This window comes from Hibiscus syriacus, unplaced genomic scaffold (assembly GCF_006381635.1).
Source record: "Hibiscus syriacus cultivar Baekdansim isolate YM2019G1 unplaced genomic scaffold, ASM638163v2 tig00110602_pilon, whole genome shotgun sequence".
Classification (NCBI taxonomy): domain Eukaryota; kingdom Viridiplantae; phylum Streptophyta; class Magnoliopsida; order Malvales; family Malvaceae; genus Hibiscus; species Hibiscus syriacus.
The window spans coordinates 1,165,350-1,177,577 of record NW_024062798.1 but is presented as its reverse complement, the minus strand read 5'-3'; the positions used below and the strand labels follow the sequence as shown (position 1 = coordinate 1,177,577).

The 12,228-nt window shown below is 32.9% G+C and overlaps 1 protein-coding gene and 2 pseudogenes across 1 annotated transcript; 1 reads left to right on the top strand and 2 right to left on the bottom strand.

Annotated features, from left to right (window-relative positions):
• Positions 1–2,812: 2,812 nt before the first annotated feature.
• Positions 2,813–4,665, bottom strand: LOC120135045 (zinc finger protein CO3-like). Its single transcript, XM_039151412.1, has 4 exons — positions 4,078–4,665; positions 3,329–3,514; positions 3,097–3,225; positions 2,813–2,990 (listed from the first exon to the last, which is right to left on the bottom strand). Exons 1-4 carry the CDS (start codon positions 4,624–4,626, stop codon positions 2,886–2,888), a joined length of 969 nt encoding a protein of 322 aa, XP_039007343.1. The 5' UTR covers positions 4,627–4,665; the 3' UTR covers positions 2,813–2,885.
• Positions 4,666–7,184: 2,519 nt separating this feature from the next.
• On the bottom strand, positions 7,185–8,762 carry LOC120135047 (annotated as a pseudogene).
• Positions 8,763–9,842: 1,080 nt separating this feature from the next.
• Positions 9,843–10,614, top strand: LOC120135048 (annotated as a pseudogene).
• The last annotated feature ends 1,614 nt before the right edge of the window (positions 10,615–12,228 follow it).

Genomic DNA, 12,228 nt, shown 5'->3' with positions numbered 1-12,228 from the left:
GCCTACCACCCCGCCTATATACCCTGAAATCTGAATTTTTTTCGGTTAATTCCTTATTTTATTGAAGGTCCTTATTTTATTGAAGGTGTCCACACTAAAATATTATTTGTGTCTATCCTGAAATTTTAATTGTGCTCACCTATTCAAAACTTTGTGTTGTTAGTTTATGTGTGCTTACCCTAAAAAATATTTATGGATCCACCATGGCTTCGCCCCTGTCTAGGGCTGTAAACGAGCTAAGTCGAGCTCGAGTATTGCTGAACTCGACTCGAATCAAAAACTCTGAAATGGAACTCAACTCAAAAACTCGCGAGCCTAAAATATTCAAGCTCGATTCGAACTCAAAATCATAAACTGAATGTCGTAAAAGCTGGAAAGGCTCGAAATGAAAAAAAATCTTAAAATTAACTTGATTGATGCTTAAAGCTCAAAATCGAACATGAACCTTAAATACATGAAACTCTTTTACTGCATTTTTAAAAAATCAACACATAAATATTAATATTATTACTATTTTTGTAAAAAAAATCTTAATATATATTATATCACGAGCTTTTCGAGATGAGTGTCAAGTAGCTCGTTTTGGCTCGTTCAGAACTCGAGTCGAGTATTTATCGAATTTTGATCGAGTCGATCTCGAACAGCTCGCGATATGACTCGTCTCATTTACAACCCTACCCCTGTCTAGTAATTTTGAATATATTTATCACCAACTGACCTTTGTTCATTTGCTCATATTATATATATATATAGATATATATATATATATATATATATATATATATATATATATATATATATATATATATATATTCAAAGTAAGAGATGCAATTCAACAAGTACGGTTGCTCGACATGATCATAATATAATATTATTTAAACTTTTCAAAGTGTAAATTGATTACTGGCACTAATGAACTGAAAATCTCCCAATTAATTATGTTATTCGCGTTCGCAAATGAATTATTAATATAATATTTAAAAACATATCATTTATAAACAAGAGTAAACTACACTATCAGTCAATAAATTATTAATTTTATCAAAATTGATAAAGAAATATTTTATTCTCAAACGAAGTGAACAATAACCTTAATTGTTCTTCAATTTTAACCATAATTTTAGCTAAATATTCGTTTGATTAGAAACTTAACAATTACTTAATTTGGTTTAGTGGTTACATATTGCTTTTAGCAATTTTACATAACTTTGAGGTTGTGTACATTAACGTAGAGTCGTTTCAGACATTTTCGGAGTCATGAACGAAAGCTTAAAAATATGCCTTTATAGAAAAATGAAAGTATATTCCATTACTTTGAACAGTTAATTTAATATTACATAAATAAATCATAGAGAAATAATTAAAATTTGTGAAAATATATTATTTGTATTATTTTATCAAGAAAACACCTTAAAAAAACAACTAAAAGAGAATAAAAAAATTGAATACATGTATGATACATAGATCGATTTTGAATAATAAATAAATAAAAAGAATTGTTTATTTTATTGTTAGATTGAGATTGAAGAAAACTAAAAATTAAAAAATATTTGATAAATTGAAGAGTAAGATTGGAAAAAAGAGAAAAAATGATTAGATTTAGTTCAAAATTGAATGAATAAATAAGAGAAATGGAAAAATAGGGTCAAAAACTAAATATTTTATGAAATTATAAAAATTAGGGGCCCGAATTATAAATATAAAAATGGTTAAATTTAATTCAAAATTGAATAAATTAATAAGAGAAATGAAAAAGGAGGATCTAAAACTAAAACTTTAAATTATAAAAATTAAGGGTCCCAATTATGAATGTAAAAAATTGGGAGGCCTAATTATAAATATAAAAAATTTGGGGGCCCTGAGTGATTGCTCAGGATGTTCCCCCCTAGAGCCGCCCTGCATTTACGTTAAATACAAATTTAGTAAACTTATAGAGCTTAATATAGTGGTTAAGTGCTTAACCTTTTTGCACGAGTCACATGTTAAAACATGAGTTTGACTAATAAGATTCATGTTGATTTTAGATTTTATAGATTCGAGTATCAATAGGATAATTGAACGTTTATTGTTAAATAGTTAAAAATATTTAAAACATATATTATTTTGTAATAAACAAACTAGTAAGATTCGGCCGTTGAATTTGGGTCTCTCAAATGGTTGGTATTAGGGATGGACATGGGTCGAGTTGGGTCGGGTTTTTGGTCCACCCGACTCGACCCGAGAACAAGGAGTCCTCCACCCGAGACCTGACTCGACCAAAACAAGTTTTCATCCAACCCGACCCGATATATAACTTAAAAAACTGATCCGACTCGACCCGAAATAATAATAAAATTATTTTTTATTCAACAAAAACAGTGACTTAATTGAAAAAATAATATATAGAAGAATATTATTATAATTATTCCTAAATATATTAGGTAAAACTATATATTTTTCGGGTCGGATATTTTTTCAACCTAAACCCGAACTCGACCAGACGCGACCCAAATCTAATTTTTTTTTAAAAATTCGACTCGATCAGATCAAATCAAAACCCGTTAAATTCGGGTCACATGTACATCCCTAATTGGTATTCTACTTGAAAAGAATGACTTCTTTGATGAATACATCAAACATCATTATTTGATAAAAAGTAGGCTACAAAGATTCCAAAGCTAATGATTACAGCAGCAGCCACCACTTAATTGTTCCATTACTTTTTTTTTTCTCTTGTATAATTTATGACACCAAAATTATAAATTTCATTCTTCAATCTTAAATTTTATTGATTCGATTTTTCATTTTAATCGAAATATATATATTTAATATCGATACCTAACATTTAAATCCGAATCTCAGTAACAAAAATACTAGAAACTGAACTATACTAGAAAATGCTCCGCCTAGAAGTAGCCATGGTTAAATTGAAACTGAAATTGGCCGTCGAAACTGTTCATAAGAGTTCCTCCGGCAGCCATTGCTTCATCCTCAACCTCGTGCAACATCACCTACATTACAAAAAAATAAATGCATCGAAAAATTAATAATAAAAAATTCGATATTACAGTTCGTTGGACGATATTTAAAAATTTACGAATCAAATACGATAGATACCCATAGGTTGTCTTCGTCTTCATCTCTAGTCGAACATGTAGGTTGGGGACTCTCGACGGTTTCGTCGTTTCGTGCGAATCGGCCACGGATTCGAGGACGGGTGTCGGCTAGCGTTTTCCGGCATGCATACTTTTACAGCAACAAAACAACGATTTAGAACATGAACAAGTGTAGTAAATACCAGGAAATTCACCCCTTTGATTGAAATAAGAAAACAAAAAAGTTAAGGAACCTTGATTGTTTTGTTGAAGTTCCTTTGACTTCGCTTTGCTTTGTACTTTGAGATCTTCTCTTGTCTCTCTTCAGCGTTGTAACGCCCCACTTTAAATGGCGATTCCTCCATTGACGAGTTGATGGAGTTTTCCATTGTTGATGGGGTCGAAATTGACCTTTGGGTGTTGTGAACGTTTCTCATGCTCTAAAAATAAGAAAACAAAGCAGTTGATAAACAGTTACACATCCAAAAATATTTTTTTAGGATAAACACGTATTAATAATGATTTTTTTCGTGTGAGATAAATACAAACAAAATTTCAAAATAGACACGTTCAATAAAATACACAACATACCCACCCTGAACACTATATACATCCGCCAATGTTGTTAAATGTGTTATATTAAAATTAACATTCTCGTATTCCGAGACGAATATAATATTTTATATTAACAAATAAACTTATAAAATTTTAAGAATAAAAGTTATTATTAATAAAAACTTATGAAAAAAATTCTCCAATTTAGGTTATATGAAAATTTTAAGAAAACTGCTGTCAGCTTCCCTTCGATTCATTACTGCTTAGTGACGAAGTTATGCTTTTCCCGGGGTTACTGCCCTCCCGTGTTTTTTATTGTTAAAAAATTAAATGAATATATATTAAATTAGACCTTTACATTTTAGTTTATTTTGATTTTATTTTTATCTTTTATGATTAATTATATTTTAACCATTGTGGATATCTAAACCAAAGAGATGAAACAAACCTCTAAATCGCCGGTGCTCGACACCTTCCTCATCTGACTAATGAAGAAGCTGTTCTCCGGCAAGCTCAAGGCTTGGCCGTGAAAACCGTGCGATTCCATGAGAGAATCAAAAGGAGGCCTAAATGAAAAACTAGACTTTCCTTCAAAGCAATTGCTACTAAAGCTTCTCTGCAGGTACTTCCCGCCATTGTTATGAACATCAGCGTAACCAGAATCGAAATCCACTCGAGATTCTTCGTTCTTGGCTTCCAAATTCCCGTACCCATTCTCCGAATTCGGACCAAAACACGGAGACGGAAGCTGGGCAGTTTGACAAAGGCTGAGATTTTCAAGCTGATGCGAAGGGAGCAAATCAGCGAACACTTGGTCTGCACAACCGGATTCAACAACCGAGTTCTGCTGAACGTCGTAATCAGTCGTTGAATCGCAGAAAGAAGGGAAAGGAAGATCAAACAGTGACTGATAATCGATCGAATCAGTGGAAACCATTTCAGGAACCCAACGATTGAAGGAAGAAGAATCATCGGAAGCAGAAAGATCGTAAGACATTAGAGTGAAATCGGAACTGAACAAAAGACCTTCGTTCGTTTTCTCTTCTTTGATGGTTGAATAACGTGGAAGAACACGACAAAGATCTTCGACCTTCAAACGACACAGATATATATATATATATATATATAATCTCGAGCGTGGACAAACAGAGTGGAATTTACAACTATGATTGGCTAAAATATTTGGACCTTGAAACACTTTAATTGTGGAATTAGATGCTGGGTTTTTTCAATATATAAAATCGTACAATCGTTGTATTATTTGTCTGTCATCTTTAAATGACAATTTGAGATAAGGCCAGCTGCAGAAAAAGGAAATCGTTGAGCGGACCGCTTATATCACTCGTCGACGAAAATCTTTTCAATATTGTATTCAACTCGTAGTTTCTGATGATATATTCTTTCAGGATAATCTGAATTTGAATAATATTATTTATAAATTTATCTAATTATGAGAAAATAGCATATATTACAGTAAGATCATAACCAAGTGTAATAAAAAGATAATCTTTAACATGTTACCGTAATAAAATTAGCTGACACTTATTCTCATATGTAATGGGATAAAGGAGGTAAGATAGTAGGATGTTTCCAACACCAGATTGAGAGCAGCTTTCGTGGGAAACCTTCAAATTATGAGATACTCTCCGTGGGACTCGATCCCACGACTTCAAGATTAAGAACCTTATGTTCTACCAACTGAAGTGGTATTAAATAATCTTTAACTATCAAATTTTACATCGAATACTCTAACAGATGTAGCGAAAAGATTAAACCACCCGACGGTAATTAAAAGGGGAAGAGTGGGTCGTTGGCTTTATAAGGGGACAATGAACAACTTCTCAAGCTCCAAAAGTGTGTTCCAACGCAAATTAATTGCAGCCAAGTGTAAATGTTTAAAAATTATAGTGACTAATTATGGTTGTAACTTTCACTAATAGGATGTCAATTGTCATATTCCAGTTATACTTGTTTCAATGAGATATATTAATTTTTAATTGTTAGTTAAATTTATCACATTTTTGTAATTACAATCGGGTAAAATTGGTCAGGCTCTGGGTACAAAAATTTCCTCGGTTAATTTTCCCACCAATTATTTTCTCAAATAGAGCACTTGTTATTGTACCACAAGAAAGACGTCCGGACCAATTGACGAAATCAAGAAGACAGGACTACCACACATCTTCTGCATGAACCTCGTTTGATGTTAGACCTGTAAATGAATTAAATGTTCAACGAATCGTTTATAAATTGTGCGGCAGGAATTCATTTATGTTTGTTTATTTATTAAATGAACGAACATAAACAAGATTTTGCGTTCGTTTAATTAAATGAATGAACATGAACAAAGGGCTCGTTCATTCATTTACGTTCGTGAACGTTCGATTATATGTTCGTTCATTTATGTTTGAACAGAGGCCAAATTGAATATGTTACGAAGATTATTGAAGTTGTTTGGATTTCAAGAAGATTTTTTTGTTGAACAAATTAACTTTAAGACTTTATTATGTTCATATAGCTTATTTATGATTTATGTATGTTTTTGTCGTATTCAAACAAATTAACTCTAAAGTTCTAGGTTATATTAATGAATTTTAAGTTGTTATTCTTGTTGTTTACTTTTTTACATTCATTTGTTGTGTTCGAATAAGTTTGTTTTTTTTGTGTTTGTGTTGTTCGTTATGTTTGTTCATTTGTGTTCGTTTATGTTCGTTCGTTTGTGTTCGTTTATGTTCATTTATCATTTAAATGAACGAACATGAACGAACATAAACAAGCTATATTCCTTAATGAACGAACATGAATAAAAAAAAATTTATTCGTTTATATTCGTGTGCGTTCGTCTAAGACCTTAGATAGAAAAAGTTTCTTCATTACATTTTTTTGTCAATTACACTTATAGATTATTTTATAATTTTTTATATTGTATAGGTTCTTTAATTAAGATATAAATTTCTTTTATTATTAATCTTGAATTTATAAAGTATTTATATAGTTTCCTTATTTTCTTGAATAATATTGTTTTAAATTAATTAAAATATTTAATAATTTAAAATTAATTTAAAATTTAAACAATAAATTAAGAACCTTAGGAACCAGTAACTTCATATGAATATAGGAATAGTTAAATATTCATGATATCAATTTTTTTTCTTTAAAATTCGAATTCGAATTAGATGAAGGAAGAATGAGAGTCATATCGGGTCGACTTATCTATTTTAAATGAAAATGTTTAGGTCGGGTCGGATTTTCAGACACAAAACAGCTCGATTTAGGGGAAAGTGGAACCTCCTCAACATGGATCAGATCGGATATCAGGTGAAGATATATAATATTCAGTTAGTAAAAACCCGAATACGGGCATCCGGATGTCACTCGGTTAGTAAAAAACCCGAATGTGACCATCATCCGGGCGCCACTCGGTTAGTAAAAACCCGAATATGACCATCCAGGTGCAGTGGCAGAGTAACTCTCTTTCAACTGGAAACAAAGAATTCAGTGCAACAAAGAACCAAAAAGCATGGGAAATACGAAATAGATATATCGAGAACTTGAGAGCAACAAACATCACAAAATGTGCTTATAAATCAGGGCAAAGAAAAGATTTAAACTCCCCTATGAAATAAACAAAACAGAAGCAGCATAAGACAAGTACATCTGTAAAAGCTACAAAGGCCGCACACACCTAAACCGACAAAACTATCCGTCGCAAAAATCGTCCCTTTCAAGGAAGACCGGCACCATCTGCGGATCCAGCACCGCCATATCCACCACCTCCGCGACCAAAGGCAGGCCTTGTACCAGGGCCCTGGATGTTCATGAAAAATAATTAACCTCATTGAAACAGAAATAACCGGGAAAATTTTGCAAGCAATTATATGGAAACTACATTCTTCAAAGTGAAATAACATCATAGTGTGAAAAGCATTCAAGCATTAGTATCTTAGCTACAAAGCATAAATTTTCTTCATATTCGAAACTAAGCCAGAGCAAGTGCAACAGAACACGGGAACCATGTAGCTCCAACCCTTCATTTCGTCCTTGAAGTACTCGTGTCTAACCTCTATGTCGAAAACATTTTCATTTACGAATACAGGGATATATAATGGCCCTCCGAATACAGGAAAAAAAATTACAAACCAACAGGAATTCCGATAATTTCGTAACTGATTGAAACTAAAAGAACTAAGAACTATTGTAAGAAACCTAAACACACAAGCCTAACTTTGCAAACATTAACACAATCCAATTGATAACAAACAAGCTGATCATGTAACCCTTGTCAGAGGAACATTACCCTGAATGAAGGCTGATAATCAGCCGGAGCTCCTCCCTTGTCACCAAAATCGCCGCCTCCTCGAGGACCTCCACGGTAGCCATCTCGATCACCAAATCTCCTCTCACCGTCACCAAAGCGTGGTGGACCACTGGTTCATTAACAACACAAACATCAACAAACCCATATATAAACAAATCATGTTTAAGTAAATCAAAGAAAAAACAAAAAAACCCAAAACCCTTACCGTGGGCGGTCACCGGGAGGTCCCATGGGACGACCGGCAGGCCTAGTTTCTTCAAAGTAGCGGGAACAATCTCAGAAGGAAGATTAAGGTAAGTCCTCAAGAATTCAATGCCATCATTTGTAAGGTACCAATAATAATGCATCCAAGCAAAAGTTTCACGCACATATTCCTTCGACTTGAAGCTCTGCATTAGCTTTATCACTTGAAGATTCGGAACATCGATTTCTGGGTGTTTTGCCAAATTATAGTCTTTCTTTGCATAGCAAACGCCCTCTGCTCCAAAAATAATCATAAAACCCATATCTTAAATCCAAATATCTAAATCAAATATCGAAAAAAAAGGTTGAAATGAGTAAAGGGATTTATCATTTGGGTACCTTGGAAGAGGTACTTGGAGATCTCGCGGCGGTTTTCTGGAATGATCTAACAGTCATAAGAAAAATCCAGTATATTAAACACATTTCCATGCAAACATTTTCTTAGAAACCAAACAAAGGGCGAGGAATTACCATGATTAGGATGAGATCTGCAGCAGCAGCAGCAGCAGCTAAGGCAGTTAGCTAAAGGCGAGGCTTATGTTCTAAACTGTCTTGCCTACACAGAGAAACCCTAACTTACGGTAAGTGTGTGGTTTTATAGTAGTATTTGTTTTATCTGCTTTTGAGCTTTTTTCTTTTAGCTACAGCCCAGAGAAAATGGGCTTTCGAAATTTTACATAAAGGATTTATTATGGGGTTTTATCCCTCTATTATGCTAAACTTTACATTTTTAATCTTTGGCAAAAGGTTAACTTTTATATTTAGTATACTCAATTTATCATTTTCTCCCATGTCGTATTATCGTATTAATTTATCATTCGAAATTGTTTAATTGTATCATTCTATACCCTACCCCTAACTTAAAAAACTATAACCCTAAACTATAACCCCATTACCTCTAAACCTTAAACATTAAACCCTAAACACTAACTTAGGATATATAATTTAGGATTTTAAGTTAGGGAAGGGTATATAATGATGCAATTAAAAAACTTTGAGTGCTAAATTGATGCGAAAATACGATAAGGGCGAAAATGAAAAATTGAGTCTATTACATGGGCAAAAATAACCTTAATCCTTTTATTTTAATTATGTCTTTATATAGTTGAAATTAATAAAAATTAGATGACGTGAAATTCTTTTAAAATAATCAATCATTTGAATGATATTTTTAGTTAAATCAGTTGGTCTATTAGGATGAGACACTAGATCCCTTAAACAATGTTAAGACTTCAAATCATGGCGATTGTGAATGGAATAAACTGGGTTGGGAGGGTCGCCCTTGCATTTGCAGTACCTGATCCAGATTAATTGATCAATAGATCGGATACCGGTGATTATAAAAAAATATGGTTGATTAAATTTTTATGTAATTTTGATTGTGTGATTAAATAATAATTTTAAATATTAATGTCATCAATTTAACTATAATATCTAATGACAATATTATTATAAAGATAAAATGATCGAATTATGTTAAACTAAAATAGATGAATTGAACTTGACTAAAGCAGTAATTAGACCTTTAAAGAAACAAGTAAAAAAAATGATTGGACTGAAAATTCTAAAAATGATTTTTAGAAAATAATTTAATTAATTCGGTTTAAACCGGGTTTAACTTCGTACTTATCGATTTATATATTAGCCCTACAATTTGGGTGTGCCGATGGTTTTTATGATCATATCAATCATTGTTTTGCTGTGGGGAACTTTGGTTACTGCTTTTAGTTTCAACACCGATGAAGGTCAGCAATTTCCTTTCCTGTAATCTTATTTTCCTCCCAGTTTTTCTTACCAAAACATTCGATCCTTCTTCATGTTTCTGTCTGATTAATTCATGCTCGGTTTCATCTTGTTTCTTCCAGAAAGTTGTCTTGAAAATGGATTTACAAGATGGCAAAGATAAACGGAAAGCCATGAAAGCTGTTTCTGCTCTCTCCGGTGCTTAAAAGGATCCCTTTTGTTATGTAATATTGTCTGATATCAGGGACTCGTCTCCTTCAATTTCTCTCTCTCTGTGTTTTTTTCTGTAGGTATTGATTCTATTTCGATGGACATGAAAGACAAGAAGCTAACAGTGATCGGCGACGTTGACCGGTTAACGTAGTGAGCAAGTTAAGGAAACAATGGTACACCGAGATTTTATCGGTCGGGCCAGCCAAGGAAGAGAAAAAGGACGGCGGAGCCAAGAAAGACGAAGGCGGCGGTAAGAAGGCCGGAGATGATAAAAAGAAAGAAAGTGATCAGATTGCGGAGCTTGTTAAGGCTTACAAGGCCTACGATCCTTACATGGCCACGCATTACCAAGTCGTAAGTGCCGAAGAGAATCCGAATTCGTGTGTTGTTTGCTAAACTTTTTCCGATGATATATAACATAGATTTGGACTATTCTTCAATCATCAGTATGGTGCTTATGGTATATATATATATATTTTTTGATATATATCCGAACATGAGTATGATATTAAATAGAGTGAAGGAGACTCGTGGGATGATGATGAATTGAATGATGCATAGAGGGCGGTTTATTTATTTGGAACAATGTTGAATAATCAACTAATCCGATTAATAAAATACCGAGGAAAGATATCATTCGTTGATTTTTATATATAAATTAAATTTTATGGACCTTTCATCGATCATCGGTATGTTGCAGCCAATTTTGACCTGGAAATAGAACCAGAGAGTTTATTTGTCGAAGATCATAATATGTGTCGACCGTCTAATAATAGTCACTATTATATATATATATATATATATATATATATATATATATATATATATATATTTGCTAACAAGAAACAAACACTAAGAACTACTGCGGGTAACTCTCTAGCCAAGCATCCAGGTCAGAGTGAAGGAGACAAAGCACCTCCTGAGGAGGCTGGTCAAAGCAGGAGATAGCAGTATTTCCACGCTGCCCAGACGAGCAAGGCTGTCGGCAAGTTTGTTGGTTTCGCGGGAGCAGTGGTGAAACGAGACCTTCCAAGGTCTACTTAGGACTCCTCGGATCTTCCGAATAAGGGTAGATTCAAAAGGCCAAGGAGCTGCATTAAGGATGCGCACCAATTCAAGGATATCGGTATTAACCTCGAGTACACGAATATTGCGGCTCCAAGCGAGCTCGAGGCCATCGTATATCGCCCACAACTCTGCTTGAAAAGCAGAACAGTGCCTGATTTTTCATGTTCGTTAAAATATGTATTTACAGTTCACCTCAAGATCCTTACACATGTTTCTGGTCAATTTTCTTTTCCAAATTCCAATCTCTTCTCTTCCTAATTAGATTTTTAAACTAGAGATTTATATTTTCATTTAAAGCGAGTCAAAAAGTAAGTTAGCTGTAATCTAATATGGCCACGTGAAAGTCGACTAAACGTATCACATCAATCTTTCGTGATTGAAAAATCATTGTACGATACTAAATAAATAACATTAATAAGTCTCTAATTATGTTTTATAATATTTTAATATAATAAATTAATGTAAAATATTTTTGAATTTGATTGAAATTATTTAAAGTTTTCAAAAATAATTCGAAGTTCATTGAATTAAAATTTGAACACAAAATTGTTTTATGGATAAGTAGTACTGATACTCTTCTTACAGTATCGATATTGTTTATGTAGTACCAATATTAAAAGTAAGAGAAGTATCGATACTCTTTAAGTAGTATCGATATTACCAATTTTTTTCTAAATTATTCAAATTTCATAATACAAAATAGGTATAGATACCTAAAGGGGTACCGATACTACTTTATACAATAGTATCGATACCATGAAACATAGTATCGATACTGGTCAAGCCTAACGGTCTTTAACGGCTAGTTTATTTAAAAATTACAAATATAGTATCGATACTCATTAAAGGAGTACCGATACTCCATGTCTTGGACAGTTTTATTTTACAGAAAATTAATCCTCAACGGCTTCAAAACAACATCTCAATGGCTAGAAACGGTCACAAACTCATTCCAACATATAAAAATAAGCTGAGGACACTTGACGAATGTTACCAATACCTATCCAAACATTC

Excerpts from the sequence above, each read along its gene's own strand:
- LOC120135045 (XM_039151412.1), bottom strand. The coding sequence starts at position 4,626 with ATGTCTTACGATCTTTCTGCTTCCGATGATTCTTCTTCCTTCAATCGT. Across the intron at positions 3,515-4,077 it reads CGAGCACCGGCGATTTAGAG|AGCATGAGAAACGTTCACAA; the intron begins GTTTGTTTCATC and ends TCTTATTTTTAG. Across the intron at positions 3,226-3,328 it reads ACTTCAACAAAACAATCAAG|TATGCATGCCGGAAAACGCT; the intron begins GTTCCTTAACTT and ends TTGCTGTAAAAG.